General features: G+C 39.9%; 1 protein-coding gene across 20 annotated transcripts in view; it reads right to left on the bottom strand.

Annotated features, from left to right (window-relative positions):
* Positions 1–19,556, bottom strand: part of PCDH15 (protocadherin related 15) — a 1,244,966-nt gene that overhangs the window by 246,302 nt on the left and 979,108 nt on the right. For all 20 annotated transcript variants that reach the window (XR_006701343.1, XR_006701344.1, XR_006701345.1 and 17 more), the window contains 2 exons: positions 14,912–15,005; positions 3,416–3,544 (listed from right to left, as the gene is read on the bottom strand). Coding sequence is in view for 17 of the 20 variants with exons in the window: in XM_045437154.1 (XP_045293110.1) it covers positions 3,416–3,544; positions 14,912–15,005 (223 nt within the window). In the remaining 3 variants the exon portion in view is untranslated. The remainder of the gene's footprint in view (positions 1–3,415; positions 3,545–14,911; positions 15,006–19,556) is intronic.

The following is a 19,556-nucleotide window of genomic DNA, read 5'->3' as shown; positions in this document are numbered from 1 at the left end:
TGTGGCGTTCCTCGTCCTTTAGTAAATCACCAGGATGACACTTGACATCGACACAGAGTGTGTTCTCACTGTGTTTGCTAGGTTTCACTCTGCACACATTCTCTTCTCCCCAACAATGCCACTGCTACAAGTGCCCTGGCAATATGGAAATAGTTTTCAAAGTTGAGTACGGTATATGATACTGGCGTATAGTGAGCTCTCCGTTAAAACGTTGCAGTTGGGAGTTTATTTTTTAACATGCTGATGAAACTTTGCGTTGCACAATCCAAAAATATTGCTTCAGAAGTATTCCCTATTTAATAAAGTTGAGTTACTACGACACTGCCTTAGTACCTTAAAAAGTAAATAAAAAGTGCCTTTAGCGCTGGAATGCAAACAGTGGATTAACACACCAGCACATCATTAGAACAAAAACTCTGGAGTCGGTAACTCAAATTCAGTACAATAAATAACCATATGTATTTTGGTTTTAAGTGTGTCTTCATAGAGTTCTGGTGACAACTAGAATTAAATTCTATCAGCAGGGCAGGAGTCATTTAGTGAAATTAATGTATCATAAAATTCTCATTAGGTAGCAACAGGAGACTGCTAGGATGCATGAAAATCCCATCCTATGGACGTTACAACTTCCGTGGGACTGGGCGGAATCAGTAGTATGCACCTGCTTTGCACGTTTTCATGTTCCTTTTTAGTTTCAGTCATTTTAGGTTTTTGTGAAAAGATGTTATTGCCTAAAGTCCATGACAATTACTGCTTTATCAAATTATGAGTGCCAGCGTTTGTACTTCAATTTTTAAAATTTTTTTTTTCAACGTTTATTTATTTTTGGGACAGAGAGAGACAGAGCATGAACGGGGGAGGGGCAGAGAGAGAGGGAGACACAGAATCGGAAGCAGGCTCCAGGCTCTGAGCCATCAGCCCAGAGCCCGACGCGGGGCTCGAACTCACGGACCGCGAGATCGTGACCTGGCTGAAGTCGGACGCTTAACCGACTGCGCCACCCAGGCGCCCCTGTACTTCAATTTTTAATGCCAAAATACATTACAAAGACCATTCCTTGTTGAATTTTAGAAGTAGGATACAAGAAACAAACTTAATGCTATAATTCCTTCAAAGATGAAGAATCACCAGGGAAAGTGATGAAAATAAAGAGAAAGGAAAAATAAAAATTACGAAAAATTAATCATTATATTAATGCCTACTTACTTATGATTAATTATATATTCTATATGGCCTTTACTCTCCAATGTTAAGTAAAGTATGAGAAATGGAAAAGATAATTTTCCCTAAGTGATTTCAGCACCTGTTTATTCTTTCTGAATAATTGGTAGGTGTGACTAAATACAGCTTTCTGAATTTAGAATCTCCCATTACAATCTACCCAGGAGTAAGCTTTATAAAAATCTAGTGACGCCATCCGTCACGCCCTGCAGGGGTCCCCCCACCACCTTCTCCAAACGCGCAGAGAAATCTTTACGATGCGGCACATCTAATTTCCTGTAATGTGACATGTCAGTGCTCTGTGTCTGTGCTTTTATTCATGCAATTACCTGCCAGACAGCTTCCAACCCCTCCCAATTTTCTTCTCGTGAATACTCATCCTTCATGAGTAAATGCCAGCACTGCCTCCTTTTCTGGGTTTTCTGCACATGCCGCTCAGATTTTATCACCTTCTCTGCTTGGTGTTACCGAAACTGCTAGTGCCCCACCCGTGGCCCTCAGAGCAGGTATACTCTTTGGCCAACTTCTACCTGCTGGTGTGTGCAGTCTGACTGAATACTCCTGTATCTGAGCTGCAGAGAGCTGGCCGCTTGTTTGCACTGGAGGCAAGAAGTCCTGAAAATGCCCTCCAAAGCATCAGTGACTGAGAACTGTCAGGGTTTCGTGCATAAATTTGCCAGTTCCCTCGCTTCTCAGGATTGATAACTCCGGGCCATATGATTTCCTAGATTTGTTGTTGGGATTGAGCTCCAGTTTTCCTCATGAGGACTTGTGCAGTAGCCAGCCCTGCACTGGTACCTGTCTTTTCCCTGCATCACTTCCTCACTTTCCTGTTAGTGTCACTTGAACTCCTCAATCTTTTGTCTACAGGTCTTTTCTGGCCGAGTTCATGGTGAGAGTTTTGACGCCAGAGGTATTATTATACAGGGTTCTGGAGTTGACGGCTTACTGGCTACATGACATCAAGACTCCCGGGCGCACTGTCGCGGCACAATTACAAACCTCTCCCCTGTGGCGAGCTGGGGTGGCATAAAAGCACAAGGGAACGTATGCCTTATGTGACCTCCGCAGGATTTGAGAGAGAGTCTGACAATGATGACGATAATGGCTGTGAAGTTGTTGTAAGTTATCGTCAAAGCTCTAAGGGAAAACACTGATGAGCTCCAACTGTTTAGCGAAACCCCCGGGGCTTGGTGTGGAAGGCAGAGGGTCTTTGTGACTGTTTAAAGAAGCCCTCCTCTTCTGCAGCCAGAAAGGAAACTGGACCGAATGCCAGACCCTATGTCTGACTGGAAGTGCAGCTGCCTGGTAGAGAAGGCTTGCTTCAAAGCACCAGAAAACCTCCTGTTCACGGCTTGCGGCATTAACAGGGAAAGGGTACGATCCCAAAGTCTGGACTTGCACGCTGGGGTGCCCCACTCCTTCAGAGAGAAGGGTTCTTCCCTTGCCTGTGGCCCACACAGATGCCTCATCTCAGGTAGATGCTTCACAATAGGGGTGTCATCCTCAAAATGTGCCCTCAGCTTATGGCTTCTAGACCCTTTACCAAGTTCAAGACCAAGTATGGCCCAGCTGAGGAAATATTGCCCCTGCTATAAGAAAAATGGGATTATGCATCAAAGGAACTACAGAAACTGGCTAATAAAAACTGGCTAATGAATAAGTCAAGAAGGAGAACACGTTGGACAAAAGTTGTGTGTGAAATACAGGTACCCAGAGAATGCTGAGGGCATGTTTACACAACCAGATGAATTTACCTCCCAACATCTGTATTTTGAGGGATGCACCTACAAATTCATAGTTAATGGTAGAGCTATCACATATTTCTCTACAAATATCTTAGTATAATTCCAGAAAATAAAAATACATATTAAGTAAGAAAAGAATACTTTAAATTAATCAACATTTAAAACACGTGATGGTCCTAAAATGTAAATCAACAAGCTTAACGAGGTAAAGCCAAATGGACACAATGCGATTTACGGGGAAAAAAATATGGAAGAGTATCCGGCACTGTGATTGAGAATGAAGGCACTTTACTGGTGTTTCGCCTCATACCCAAGTGATCTCGCTGATCGCTTTCAACACTTCTAATGGTCCACTGTACCCTGCATTAGCTGAATGTCTTTTTGAAATTAAAATATATGAAACGCATTCAATTAAAAAATGCACTTGATATGTACGCGCCACTTACCCTTACTTGACCCACAAACGCATTGGCTTCTTCTTCGACCACGGACAGATTTCGAGGCAGATAAGGATCGAACACTGGGGCGTTGTCATTGACATCTGTCACTAACACATTTACCGTGGCAGTTGAGGTCTTAAAAGAAACAACAAAAAAGATCCCATGTGAAAAGAGTTATTTTTGTTTTGATGTCAGCTAATTGGCCATCTTGGCATTTGTCTAGCTGAAGAGCATCTCATTACTATTCCTACTCCCTAGCTTTCCAAAAAAGGAAAAAGAAAAAAAAAAAAAAAGGAGGAAGCTTGCAATTTTCAAGCACCTCAAAAACCCACATGGAAAAAGCAAATGATGACATTAAAGGGCAAACATCTTCTTGAAAATGTCAAGTATTTCCTGGAGGCTTACTTTTAGGAAGTGATTTTGCCTTTATCTTGTTCACATTTTATGGGTGGCAAGCTTTTGTTTATACACACGTGTACCTCCTTTTCTCTGAAATGTAACACTTCCGTAGCCTTGATCACTTACATTTTTCACTATTTAGAAAGTAAAACTTGTACATTATAAAAGAGCACAGTGCATCAAGTGGGTATTTTCAGGTAAGTAAGTGCTATCAGAAAATACGATAGTCATCATTTTCGGGGTTCACATATAAACCAGGAGTCTGAGCATCATACACCAGGAGTGAAGTGATTACCTTGGGATCATACAGCCCAAGAAAAAGGTAAGCAGGCACATCTGCCAGTAGTATGTACTACCTGGTGAAAAGGTACGTCCTTGGCCTGTTGCAACCAGAGTCTATTATGTAGGTCAACGACTTTTGCACAATCAAGGAACATCAGATGTGAGCCAAGCAGGAATTGGTTCTCTCTAATCAAAGCCTGAGAACAAATGCCCTGCCCCCAGCTCTGTCACAGTGTGGGGTAGATCACAGAAGCCTGGGGCCAGAACCAGAGCAAGAAAGAGTTCTCACCTGGAACTTGAAAAATCTGTTATGCTACGACACTATGTGACAAGATGTAAATAAAAAGTAGTAGAAAAAAAGCAGGAGAAAATAATTACCCAAATTTTGTTTTAAAAGGTACCAACACAGCTTGTCCTACTTGCAAATGATGTGCGGTGAAAGGCTGACATGCTGAGCAGAAATACGAGGTTCAGAGGGAGTGACTGAGGAGACAGCCATCAGGGACCGAGGGGTCAAACACTGCACTCCTCAGCCACCAAGGAGGCAAGGACCTGGGAAATGTCCCCTCCTTCCCGTTGGGATCACTGAAGTTCTACACTCTCTTAATAATTCTTCATGGGGTCTAGACCATGCCTCACTGTGACTAAAACCCAACTTTCAAACTCTGATTGAATTAGGGTGGTTTTCTCCTATTTTAACAGAGGCAAAAGTACATCCTCTTTTGAGCAATATGACTTTACCCCAAGATTTATTATTTTTTCACATACAATATCTAGGAGTAATTAAATTTACCATGCATCTTGGGTATCCATAATGGGTTCTTTCTCTATTTGTGTGCTGGCTACGTTGGTGGGTTTATTCTGTGAAAATTCATACAACCATTCAGTATGATTTGTACATGTTTTTATCTGTAAAAGTCCAGTAAAATTTTTATTTAAAGGCATGCCAAGGATGACCAGAAGAGTGTTGTCTAGTCAAAATGAGGAAACAACCTAAATGCCCAGCCATAAAGATGCTTATATAGATTGTTTTCTGTGTAAAGTAGAATATACAGTACTGAGAATGAACAAATCACTGTAACAAGTAACCACATGGATGATCTTCATGAACATAAGGCAAAGTGTAAGAAACCAGACACAAAGCACCACACACCATGTGACTCCCAGGGTATACATTTCAAAGATTGGCAAATGTCTCCACTGTGAGAGAAGTCAGAATAGGGTCACGTCTGTGAAGAAGGTTGGCTGCGAATGCCACAGTCATAAGGCTGGGCTTCTGGGGGCCAACTGATTTCTGTTTCTTGCTCTAAGTGTTGATTACATAAATGTGTTCACTATGTGAAAATTCGTTAAGCTGCACAAGGGAGGTTTGGGCATTCTTCTGTGTGCGTATCTCCGTGAAACTACTTAATTTAAAAGATGCACGAGCACAAGCTCACACTTGTATGTAGATATGTGTGGGTCTCTATAAAGCCAAATAGGATCTGATTCAATGACACACAGAAAATTTAATTTGCTCCTTTTAATTTTTATATATTTTCCAAATTTTCTCCAACAAGGCTACCTTGCTTTTGTAACAAAAAACAGCTTAACAAATGTTATTTCTCTCAAAGTTGTGTAAGAGATAAAACCAGTAATGGGGCGCCTGGGTGGCGCAGTCGGTTAAGCGTCCGACTTCAGCCAGGTCACGATCTCGCGGTCCGTGAGTTCGAGCCCCGCGTCGGGCTCTGGGCTGATGGCTCAGAGCCTGGAGCCTGTTTCCGATTCTGTGTCTCCCTCTCTCTCTGCCCCTCCCCCGTTCATGCTCTGTCTCTCTCTGTCCCAAAAATAAATAAACGTTGAAAAAAAAAAAAAAACCAGTAAAAGGATGTTTTTATAGTAGTAGTAGTTCCCAATTTGCCTGAGGGTGAACAGGACATTAAAAGTGACAGCGTGGAGTCAAAACCTAAGAGCAGCCACACTAGAGTCTGCTGACTTTCCTTCAAATTGTCTGACCCTCTTTATACCAGTCTATCTGTATTTCCTTGTCAATCTTCTAAATGGATTTCCATCCTATTCTTTCAAATCCCCATTCTTGACACTGGTATATGATGTTTTCAGACTGTTTTGGTGCTCAAAGACTACGGATTGTAGTTGAGTAACGCAGAAGACAGCTGGATCACCAAGTAATCTGGAAAGTTAAACGAGTCCGCCATTTTGTGCTAATAGGGACTGAAATTTACAGACCACGTAGATGTATTTCTCCGTATCTTAGTAACTGTGTATGACATGAGGAGAATCCATGTCTCTCTTTATAGAATCATTAAGTAAAAATGCACATAGAATAATTTCTAGCTTATGTATTTCTTAAAGTGTAGTCTGAAAACCATTTACATCAGAATCACTTGGTTAATCATTAAAAATGCCCGGGTGACACCTTAGACCTACTGATTCTATTCATTTAAATCTACTGAGAGAGTAGATTAGTTAGTTGTAAAGCACAATCATGTACATTTTTTGGTTGGTTCAGGAAGACGGCAATCATACTTCAACATGGTTCTGTGCCCTACAGGGTGTTTATGTATCTTACCAAGCACAGATTTTCAGTTGGTTAAGATGAAATACTTAGGAAATCAGCTCAGGTCATTTTAGGTAAAGTAGATAAAAAGAACACTATGTTAGCTAACACATGTTCCCAATTAATCTGAAAATCAACTCATATTATTCCAATTAAATAAAAAAGATCAGATACCAAACTAATAAGCTTGATCAGTGCAAAGCTACCTGCTTTGCATTAAGGAGATCTGTCTTACTGCCTATTTTCTCAAAAGTTGTACCGACTTCTAATTTCACTACACCAGCTGGAAATAGTTGCAGTTAAATACTACATTCCACCAATTATCACTTTTGGGGTCATTACTTATTTTAATTATAATGTGTCACAGATTTTTATTTTGTTTTACATCATGGATAAATCCTTACAGCACATATTAAATTCCCAACAATGCAAGCAGGTTGTTGTAAGAGACAATGTGGATACACATTTATTTTCAGAAACCATATGGCCCTGAAATAAAGACACTGATATGGTATATTTGGTTTGGAATAGTATAAAACACGTGAGATGTAAAGTCAAAGTCAAAAACAAACAAACAAAAAATGCAAACATATGTATGTTCATCTACACAAACCATTTTTTATTATTCATGAGAACTTTTTTAAAAAAATATTTCATAATCTTCCTCGATTTTACATTATGGACTTTATTGAATCTATCAAGCTAATTTCCTAAATTGTTGAAAACTTGGTTTAACTAGAAGATATTTAGGGTGTTCAAAATATATTCATTCTCCAGTTACTGAAGATATAATTACGATGATTTCTACTGACATGGGCCTAAATGAAACTATATACTCATAAACTGACAGAAGAATGTGCATTATATACTATTATATACTATATAATTGAGAAATAGAAAATGGAATGATGTAGCTGCCTTTTTCTTTTCGTCAATGTAGAAATGTATCCACAGACACACACACACACACACACACACACACACACACACACACACAGACACACACACAGACCCTTTACAAGTTTCTATGGACATGCATGTTCAAAATAACTTTTATTAGTACATTTAATTCCTTTCAATAAAAATGGAAATAATGAGGATGTGTCTAGGATCTGACCATTTTCATTTTCGCTCAATAGGACAAGGAGAAGGTATATACTCTGCATTGAGCATTCTTTTTAGGCAGTATTAATCCAAAACATTTTTATTCATAGCTACAAATCATCCTGTGGCTACATCAAGAGGCAAGCCAGGCTGACCCAGATTATAGAGTTTCTCTGATGACCGAGGGCGACCTTCCTAGCAGTGAGGCTGACGTGGGAAGCTTTTTCCCCTTCTGAGAATGAAAGAGTATAAATGTCTCCCAGAAAAGCAGGGAAAGGGGGTGCCTTCCTATCTGGATTATGGGAGCAGAAGGGGACACACAGAGAGGAAAAGGAGATCGGATGCAAAGGTCCTCCTCTCCACCCCTTGTCCTCCACCACTCTGGGCCACGTCTACATCCACGAGGCACTGGAACAGCACTTAGGGAACGTGGTGATAGGTGCCGAGAAAGTAAGAGAACTTGGGGAGAAACAGTGGCTGACTCGTGTGCAATATGGAAGCCTCCAGAGAATCTCCATGGCAGTCCCATCTAACAGCACCTCGTGGTGAATATGCAGCAGTGGCGAGGACAGGTGGCCAGAGAGAGAATCGGGGTTTCTTTGCATGCTCAGGAATCGCAGATGCAGAGAGATCACTACCTGAGCAAGGCCTCGGGTGAGGGCGGAGGACCTCGGTGGTCATGTCAATTCACGTCAATTCATGTCAGCTCTACCTGGCAATGGATGCACCAGACACCCAAAGGGTCATTAGGGAACTGGATCAAATTAAAAAGCCCGCAGTTGAGAGGCCAACACAGACACACACGCACCATATAAACGCCAGCATAGATGGAGGCATTCAAGCTGGGTGCCCCCCTCCCCACACCAAGAACTAGTAATCACACCTGCCCCTGTACGATTTTAGGGTGAGGGCCGGGAAGAGAGGAGGAGACTATCAGCAGCTGCATTGGTGAGTGTTCACCTAGAAGAGTATTTAAAACCTAAGACGCTGGGATGTTGTTTTAAGCAAGTGGGACCTGACCCAGCCTAGATACACATTACAATCTAGGTAGCAGAGTGGGCTCATGAAGATTGGATTAGGTGTAAAAAATACAGGAGCTTTTAACTCTGTGCACATCTGAGCACTGCATGAGGAGAGTACATACTTTATAGTATATGTAACATATTGTAATAATACATGTTAATATATCACATATAACAGAAACATAATAATAGAAACTAGAAGAATATCGTAGATTATCTCACAATGAAAAAATATCAAATTTCTGGAATATTTCCTTTAGAAAACACTAAAATATCAGTATTTTGTTCCCCCAAACCAAGAAATACGAATCTACGCTTTTCAAAGAGAATGAACACGTAACTCATTCTCTTTTAAAATTACATGGTCGGGGCGCCTGGGTGGCGCAGTCGGTTAAGCGTCCGACTTCAGCCAGGTCACGATCTCGCGGTCCGTGAGTTCGAGCCCCGCGTCGGGCCCTGGGCTGATGGCTCAGAGCCTGGAGCCTGTTTCCGATTCTGTGTCTCCCTCTCTCTCTGCCCCTCCCCCGTTCATGCTCTGTCTCTCTCTGTCCCAAAAATAAATAAATGTTGAAAAAAAAAATTAAAAAAAAAATAAATAAATAAAATTACATGGTCACATCTCTTTACAAAATTATACACACAAATAAACCCACTGCGGTTTTGTTTTCTCAAATAACACCAGGATATATCAGGATATATATTCATTGTAGACACACATATACATAGGCAGAATTATTTTGTTCTACAATTTTATTAAACCAACTATATTAAAATTCAGTTATTTGAATTTCCCACACAAGTCTTCTTGCATATATATTTTTCCTTGCTTTTTTCCCCCATAGTTTGATTAAACAGTTAATTGTTCACCTTCTAGATTCTAATTGCTAATTTATATCGTCATGTTTAAAAGACATTCAGGGAATAATACTAGTTCAAGGCCCAAGCATAGATGCTAAGCCTATTGCCAGTCTAAAATTGTAAAACATCACCGACATTCACTGTAAAAGCCATAACTGAGTAAGTCAAGCTAGGCATTCTAGAACATTCTACAGATGTAGCAAACAAGATTGCTGAACTCATGGGATCTGGTCAGAAATACCCACACCCACAGAACAACTTTGGGTTTTGAATAAGAATCAGCCTATTGGAAATGGACAACTGATACATTCGTTTTAAAGAAACAACAACAAAAGAGGAAATCCTGCCCACAATTTGCATGTTTACATCTTTCACTGTGATTTGCATATGTATGTATTTTGCTGTGTTTTTGGTTTACGGACATCTGTAATCCACAAGCCCTACTCCCTAGCTAGCTGTCTTGCAGCCCAGTATGGATAATAAGATAAGAAGCGGTATGCTAGGTGTGGTCCCTGGAAAAGCTCCAGCTCCATGAGAAAAGAGGGCATCTTTACCCTCTGCTCCTTGCAATGGAGAGTAGGTGCCTGGAGTTGCATCAGCCACCGTAAGACCATTAGGTACCAGGAATGAAGATGCAAGCAAGCACTATTAAGTGCAGAGCAGAAATGAGGCAGAGGGCACCCTGATGCCATTGTGGAGCCCCCGCGCCAACCATTTCCTGCCCACCTCAACGCTTCTTTATATTTGAGACAAACTCTGATTTGTTTAAGCCCCTGCTGTTTGGGCTTCCCCGTACTTACAAGCCTATTCCTACAGGCTGTTGCTGCCACTGACTGTTGAAGGAGTTCAGAGGACATCACCCCAAAATATGCCACTCCGGTGTATTGACTTTTGAGATAAACGTACTTGAAGAACAACAAATACAGGAAAAACGCTCAGTCCTTCTTTCTTTTTCTTAAAAGCAGGATATTAAATGGCTATGTGAAAGATGTATTCCCTGTTTGAGAAGGAAGGTAACATTTTTATGCCCAACAAGAGCAAGAAATTGAGATGGAGAGAATTCTATGTAGGCTGACCTTGTTAAAATAATTCATAGCTCCCTTCAGCCTCTCCGCGTAGTTCAGTTGCTTTTCTGCACCTGCCTCTGATCCTTTAACCCACTATTATGGCAAGTAGATTTCACTAATTCTTTGGGTGTTCGTTTCCTTATGGGGGTTGCCATGTCACATAAAACTTAAATAAATGCGCTTTTTCCTGTTAGTCTGACTTTGTCAGTTTAATTTTCAGACCCAGCCAGGAACCGTAAAAGAGTAGAGAAAAAATTCTCCCTCTCTGTTGATCAAATTGTATCCATAAGCATAATAAAGTTTGCCCACGTTTTCCAATAAAATTTTCCCAAAAAATGTATTTTTAGCTCAGATCGTTTGGATTTAGTTTAGTTTATAAGTAAAATAAATGTGAAATAAATAAATAAATGTGAAAAAGAAGCTTCTGAAAAGAAATTGAGTGTATATTCCTTCCAAAAAATGCATTTGGGAGCTATCCTATATGTTATTATTATAAATTAGGTAAAACACAACTGCTTAAAAATGTGTACGATATATAAAATTTTCCAAGTCTATTTCACCTAAAATGTGAAAATATTGGAATAAAATATGGTAGAAGCTTTATTAAGGAATTTTCAACTTCACAGATTTGTAAGTAATTCCAAGTAACTGCAGATAACTACTAAAATCCAGAAAGTATGAGCTTATCTGTAGTCATATAGCTAAAGAATTCTATTTATAACAATGAGATATGTAACTTACATGTATAGATTTTTTTTAAACTACTCTTGACAAAGTTACATTTAGAAAAGGGAAAAAAAAATACAAGAACATCAAATAAAGTTTCCTCAAGTGTGTCTACAACACATCAGCAATGACCACTAGAATATTAGCTCTCTTCTCCCCTAACCACATTTTGAAGGTGGCAGGGAGGTGGTTTTTTTTTTTAAATTTTTTTTTTTTCAACGTTTATTTATTTTTGGGACAGAGAGAGACAGAGCATGAACGGGGGAGGGGCAGAGAGAGAGGGAGACACAGAATCGGAAGCAGGCTCCAGGCTCTGAGCCATCAGCCCAGAGCCCGACGCGGGGCTCGAACTCACGGACCGCGAGATCGTGACCTGGCTGAAGTCGGACGCTTAACCGACTGCGCCACCCAGGTGCCCCGGGAGGTGGTTTTTTTATGATGAAATCAAATTATATCTTCGCAATCTGTTTCACACAAATTGCTGGTAATCATTTTGATTTAAGAAGAGTCCATCCACCTGGGGTCACTGCCCATTAAATATCTTTCTTGAAAACCATAACCATTAAGGTCAAATGGTTAGTTTTACCATAACTCTACAAAGGAGTAAGTTTAAACGTACAGATAAGAAGAATGCTATCAAAATGGGAGACAGTTGCGATTATGTAATCACTTTCTCCTTCAGGAACCCACTATATGTACCCGCTTGTAAGTCCATCCCTAACATTATGTAAATAATGGAAATAACTAAAGAAGCTTTTTTTTTTTTTTATTCCTTTCTCTACTGGTACTCTCAATACAAACTTTTGAAAATAAAACACCAAAAGGATCATAATTTTAAAGCTGAATGAGACCTTATTGATCATAAGAATGAAAATGTGGGGGAGCTGGAAATGCTAAATGACCTGTCCAAGGGGTCTGAAATACACAAGTAACCAGAAAAAAAAAAAAAAAAAAATGCTCTCCGGATGCCTGGGTGGCTCCAGTCGGTTGAGCTTCCGACTTCAGCTCAGAACATGATCCCGTGGTTTGTGTCAGCTGTGCTGACAGCTCAGAGCCTGGAACCTGCTTCGAATTCTGTGTCCCTCTCTCTGCCCCTCGCCCGCTCATGCTCTGTCTCTCTCCCTTTCCTTCAAAAATAAATAAACATTGAAAAAATTAAAAAAAAAAGAAAGAAAAATGCTCTAGAAGAAATTAAACCACTATATTTAACCCATAATTGATTCTCTGTTTTTGATGTGGACAAACCCATAATCAGTGGATTGACACTATACCAGATATCTTAATATACTATTTATTTTCTATCTGTTCTCTTGTCTAAGGAATGATTTTTAAAAGGTTCCTAGCTAATATCACTGCCATTGACATCTGATTTGTAACGTGATGTATCCCAAAGCTGTGCATTAATGTTTTCTTTTTTTCTTTTTTTTTTTTTAATTTTTTTTTTTTTTCAACGTTTATTTATTTTTGGGACAGAGAGAGACAGAGCATGAACGGGGGAGGGTCAGAGAGAGAGGGAGACACAGAATCGGAAACAGGCTCCAGGCTCTGAGCCATCAGCCCAGAGCCCGACGCGGGGCTCGAACTCACGGACGGCGAGATCGTGACCTGGCTGAAGTCGGACGCTTAACCGACTGCGCCACCCAGGCGCCCCAATGTTTTCTTTTTTTCTATTCTAATAGCTGACCTGAGTGCTCCTTGTTTATTTTACTTCAATCTAATGACACCCCTTCCTCCATGCTGAGTAATTCCTCAGGATCCTCCCTCCATTATTTCCTGGCCAAGTTACCAATTAGTCTTCCACCATACAGCAAAGCCTTCACTTATTTTCTTCTTGAGACTCCCACTGCCTTCTTCACGTAGGTCTAACGCAGGCACACTCTTAATCAAGGACACCTTGATTAATCCTTAATCAAGGATTAAAACTTAATCTCAGTTTTATTTTTCTTCACACAGCTAAGTACTTTGTCCTGGCCACACTATTTACTCAGACTGTCCTGTATACAGCAAAACCTTGGATTGTGAATAACTTGTTCTGCGGGCATTCCCCAAGATGGGCAAACATTTCTAACAAATTGTAACTTGATAAATGAGCGACATCTTGTAATACTTGAGTGGTACGTGATGCTGAATGTCACATAATCACAACTGAGCCAATGGTTCTTGAAATTTGCTTTGATAGACAAGTGCTTTGGATTACAAGCATGTTTTCAGAACGAATTATGCACGCAAACCAAGGTTTTACTCTATTTTATTTTCTACATATAACTGTTCTATCTAATGTTTGAGAAATGGCAAATGGCTTATTATTGGCAGATGCATCGATTAATTTTCTGAGCAATCCTCTTCAAATAAGTGTGAGGAGAGCATCATATGCCCCCAATCAACCTACCATACAGATCAATCAATTAATTTCAAGTCAGGTGGAGCTATGCTGCTACTGTAATTGGGTGAGCCTCACCTATGCTCCCAACCTGAATCTGAAATTATTTCCAGAGAACAGTACTGAATTGGCCTATAACGTACTGAGTTGCCTATAAGCATCTGACTAAACAGAAAACTACTCTGTGTCGTAGAAATGTTGAAAAAAGTCTAATGACCTGTTACCAACAATTGAAATGTTACAGTGTTTAAAAATTAGAACAGTAGTGGTTGTAAGCAAGGTGGTTTAAAGAATACAGTCAAATGATTTTAAAACACTCCAGAAGGGGCGCCTGGGTGGCGCAGTCGGTTAAGCGTCCCACTTCAGCCAGGTCACGATCTCGCGGTCCGTGAGTTCGAGCCCCGCGTCGGGCTCTGGGCTGATGGCTCAGAGCCTGGAGCCTGTTTCCGATTCTGTGTCTCCCTCTCTCTCTGCCCCTCCCCCATTCATGCTCTGTCTCTCTCTGTCCCAAAAATAAATAAACGTTGAAAAAAAAAAAATTAAAAAAAAAAAAAACACTCCAGAAGGACTAAACAAAATTTATCCTGTCTGGAATTATGGGCCATGTAAAGCACTTCCATCACCAAGGATTAGTCAGGACCCTGAGTGCTGTTTACAAATGACCTGTGGAATCAGTCAACTTGGTTTCCTAAGTGCTTCAAGACATTTATCTGCAGTCCCCCCACCCCCACCAAAAACTGACATTAAAGGGAACAGGCTGCGATAGGGTAAAACAGCCAGGACACATTTTGGGGTGCAGTGCAGGTGATACTGTCCATGGACTGCATTCTAGGCTGTTAGACTTCAATTTCCCCACGAGTTGGGTAAGAATGGCAATCACAAATATCTATTCTGTTCCTAAGAGATTCAGAGTATAGGTTCATCTATTAAAAGAGTGCATTGGAGAAAAGACCACTTCTCCAAGTAATTTAAGGAGCTGCTCCTCGTGAAAGAGATTTTTCCTGGACTCAGGATGGTGACACGTTGTTTCGGAGTATCAGACTACAAGTCTCTCAGTTTCTCGAGCACTGTGCTTACAACCCTTCGGTCCCCAGGCCAAGTACTCACCCCATCCGGCCTGCCATCGGAAGCAGTGACGATCAGAATGTAGCGATCGGTGCTCTCCCTGTCCAGGGCTTTCCCTAAGGTTAGAATCCCAGTACTAGTGACAGAGAAAACAAACAAACAGATAAGACACACAAAGATCTTTTGTCACAGGGAGGCTTCCTCCCCATCAGGAACTACTCTTGACAGGTTTTTCCCCTTCAGCAAACGTAGCCTGAATATTTAAGATGCCTGATTCTAGGATTCATGTTGATGATTAAAAAAACCCTTTAAGGCTGATGAGCTTATTAGTGACAATGAAAAACTCCCAAACTGAATGAGATAACTGAGCTGATTCTCCAGCCTCCAAGAGAAAAATAAAACTACTCTTAATTCATTTCGGGAAGAAAGATATCTATCTTGTTTATGATTATTTCAAAGGTAAAAGACTTCATTAGTCGTTAGTAGTTTCATAATCCTTTGAATCGAGGAATGGTTTCTTAGAACTAATACATAGCATCATTCCTGTTCATCCTCACATATGTGCCCATACTGGAAATGCAAATATCTAAATTCTGTCTTTGACAAATCCTAGTGATTAACATTTATTTTTTCTTCTTTCCCAGTTTCAAAACAATGGAGGCTCATTGTAGAAAATTAGAAAATATACAGTAAAATGTTAAAACTTTCATGGTTAGGATTATTTTTGTAACATTTATTTTTATTCTCCATAGTAATCAGATTTAGATACATTATACTATTTTCCAAAGAGGATTCAGACTGCAATATTTTATATTCTTTTTAAGGAAACATCATTTTATGAGCATTCACTCTCCCATTTTATAATTTATAAAAAACAGAATTTGTTGGATATACTAACAACTGTATCATTTTGTTATTCTTTTGAAATTCAGATAATTCTTTATTTTATTTATTATATATAATGGGAGATGAACAGCCTTTGGACAAATTCTCATAATTGGAATATTGTAATACTACTTCTTACCGTTTCACTGTTTAAAATCAATGTGTCCAAATAGATAATACTTTCTTCTCCAATGTAATTTGTCTTATAAAAGTTTGGTTACTTCTAATCCTCTCTAAAACAAATCCCCAAATTTTTATCTCAGATTTTACAATCTGACATCTGATATGTGACATTTTAATAAAGGCCTACCGAGTATCTATTGTGGAGGAAAGGTTATATTAATATAATAAAGCATTAAAATATTTATTCAAGCATAAAAACATAATTTGTTTCTGACTGATAGAAGGCTTTCACATTTTGACACAAGTGCTTTTATTGTTACAGCGGAATTTAAGCAATTCACATCATACATGGTAGTTGGGTAAAAACAGTTAACACCGATGAATCAAAGTCAGAGTCACCGTTACTCTATTTGCTTTATTTTATTGTTGTTGATCGAATGGACTTTAAAAAGTTCTAGCATATGGTATAACTATAGAAAACGAAGTTGACTAGTGGTACATTTTTAAATGTTTTGTCAAAAGAACTGACAACCCAGAGTTGTTCATAACAATGGCTTTTGGATTAACTTCCCACACCTCAGATGGTTCATTTAATCTCATTCTAAAATGACTTCAAGACAAAAGTAAGACATTATTGCTTCTGAGACTTACTCACAAGCAACTTAAACAGAAAATCTGAAAGCCCTAGCCATAGGACAATGAAAGAAAAAAGAAAACTGAGTTATTGCTTTCCGTTTTTCCCCTTGGTTTCAGGTTCTAATATCTATGTTCTTCCTTGTACATTAAATTAGAAAATCTCTAGAATTTATATAGTATTCCCATTTACAGCCACATTATAATTAAACAGCTAATTTTTAATGGTCTGGTAATTGTTACAAAGATAGCTCTTTGCTCAATACGATGTGTGCCTTGTGCCCAGTGCAGTAGGCAGTTGGGCAGGATATTTGGGAGACAGAGAAGAAGAGAAAGGATAAGTAGTATCTTTCGGTATTTATAGCTGAAGGACTAGCTGATGGGTACACCTAAGCATGCTTTCCTGAAATTCCTGAAACAATTGGAAAGGGCGAGTGTTCCTACCAGCTGGCTGGAACTATAGTTCAGGATACACTGGGCTGCATCTAGGAATGCAGTAAATCTTGTACGTTCATATATTAAAAGTATGTAAGAACCGTTTATGTTAAAACAATAATAGTGCTACATAAATTTTGCATGACTGAAAATGTATCGCACAGGGGTGACATCAGTGGTCTTGAAGATGGAAGCCAGCATCCCCAGGGCTACCTTTATCCACCAAGAATTGTGTTTGTAGGTCTGGGGGATGCCTGAAGGAATGATGCATGGTTCTTGCCTTTATTTCGTCTAACCCAGAACTTACTAGAGGCAGAAAAGCAGTGGGTTTTTCTAGAAAACACTGTAAGGCGGGGAGCACCCTGCAGTCACCTGAGGCAAAAGATTACAGCTGAGGTGTACAATCGAGTGCTGGAGGCCTGGAAGAAAAGGTGGGCAGAGAGTTTCTTGGGAAACCAGGACACTGAGAAGCACCCACATATACTGGGGAGTGGGGTAGCACTGAGAGACCAGAGATAAACCCATGCATCTGCAGCCAGTTGGTTTTCAACAAGAATGAAGATTATTCAACAGGGAAAGATTCGTCTCTTAAACAAATGGTGCCGGGGCAAGTGGAGATCCACACGTGAAAGAATGACCTTGGACTGTCTTATTACACCATAGATGGAAGTTAACTCAAAACAAATGAACAATCTAATAGAAGTACTGAAACCATGAAACTCTTGGACAAAAACTTGGAGATAAATCTTCATGATCTTGGATTTGACAATAGATTCTTAAATATGACACTAAAAGCCTGAGCAGCAAAAGAAAAAAAAAAATAGGTATATTGGACTTCACCAAAATTAAGAATTTTTGGCATCAAAGGACATCACCAATAGAGTGGAAGAAATATACAAAATGGGAGAAAATATTTGCAAATCCTATATCTGATAAGAGTCTGGCTCAGCAAATGGATAAAGGATTCTTAAAACTCAACAACAAAAATACAAACAACTCAATGAAAAATTAGGCAAAGAGGGGCGCCTGGGTGACTCAGTCGGTTAAGCGTCCGACTTCGGCTCAGGTCATGATCTCGCGGTTTGTGAGTTTGAGCCCTACATCGGGCTCTGTGCTGACAGCTTGGAGCCTGGAACCTGCTTCAGATTCTGTGCCTCCCTCTCTCTGTGCCCCTCCCCCACTCACACTCTGTCTCCGTCTCAAAAATAAATAAACATTAAAAAAAAATTAGGCAAAGGACTTGAACAGACATTTCTCCAACAAAGATACACAAGTGAGCAAAAAGCACATGGAAGGATACTCAACATCATGAATCAGCAGGGAACTAAACCAAAACTACAATGAACTCCCATTCCACACTCACTAGGATGCATACCATTAACAAAACAAATGGGAAAATAACATGTTGAGAAAGATAGAAAGGAATCAGTCGGAATGCTAGCACATTGCTGGTGGGAATGTAAAATGGTCCAGTCACTGTGGGAAACAGTCTGCCAGTTCCTCAAAAAGTAAACATAAAATGACAGTATGACCCTGCAATTCCAATTCCAGGAATATACTCAGGAGAACTGAAAACAGATTCTTAAATACATGTACATATGTGCTCATAGTGGCAGTATTCACAACAGCCAAGACCTAGAAAAACTGTCCAAATGGCCATCCAATTCTGAATGGATGAAAAGAGGGCACACATGTAGCACTCCATGAGATACTACACAGGTATAGAAAGGAATGAAGTCCTGACCCATGCTTCAACGTGGCTGAACTGCAAAACCTTAGGCTAAGCGAAAAAAGCCAGACACAACATTCACATGTATTATTCCATTTATAGGAAATATGGACAAGAGATAAATCCGTAGAGACAGAACATAAATTGCTGGTTGCCAGGGGTAAAGGGAGGGACGGATAGGGGGCAGCCGCTTACATAATGGGTCGGGTTTCCTTTTGGAGTAATAAAGATATTCCAGAACAAGATACAAGGGGTAGTTGTGCAATTTGGTAAGTCTGCTAAATGTCACTGAATCATTCACTTTGACATGGTTCGGATTATGCCATGTGAATTTCACTTCAATTATATTAATTATATCGCACAGAATCCCCTCAGCAAACGTGAAGGCTATGTTTCTGAAATGAGTCGGGCTGGACAAAATCAAGCTCTGTAAGACATGAGTTGGTTTGCCTAACCATAATGATGGAGTTCCAAAGTTGTTTACACAATGTAAATAAAATGTCATGGAGGGTATCTTCTTCCAAACAAACCAGTCTGCTAGCATTGAGAACCTGCATCTCCAAGTAACCATTTCTCCAACTGCCCTGTTGGTTAGGAAACACTGTAGAGTAGCCGCGTCATGGGCTGAGAAAAATGATCTCACAGATTCCATGTTCCTATTGTATGCTTCCTTTAAGCGTTTTCAATACATTCTACTGGCTGTGATGTAATATTGTTTACACTCACAAGTATCTGTGTCATTCAGAGATTTATCATGTTGCCTGCGGGCATCATGTTTCAGGCTTCACGATGACATCTAGGGAGGACAGAGTGTACCTGAAATAACATGGAGAGAGGATAGAGTGTACCCGCAAGTGTGTGGTTGCTGCAAGTTGGACATGG

This window comes from Leopardus geoffroyi, chromosome D2 (genome assembly GCF_018350155.1).
Source record: "Leopardus geoffroyi isolate Oge1 chromosome D2, O.geoffroyi_Oge1_pat1.0, whole genome shotgun sequence".
In the NCBI taxonomy this organism is placed as follows: Eukaryota; Metazoa; Chordata; class Mammalia; order Carnivora; family Felidae; genus Leopardus; species Leopardus geoffroyi.
The sequence above is the reverse complement of the archived record's forward strand: the minus strand, read 5'-3'. Positions and strand labels throughout refer to the sequence as shown.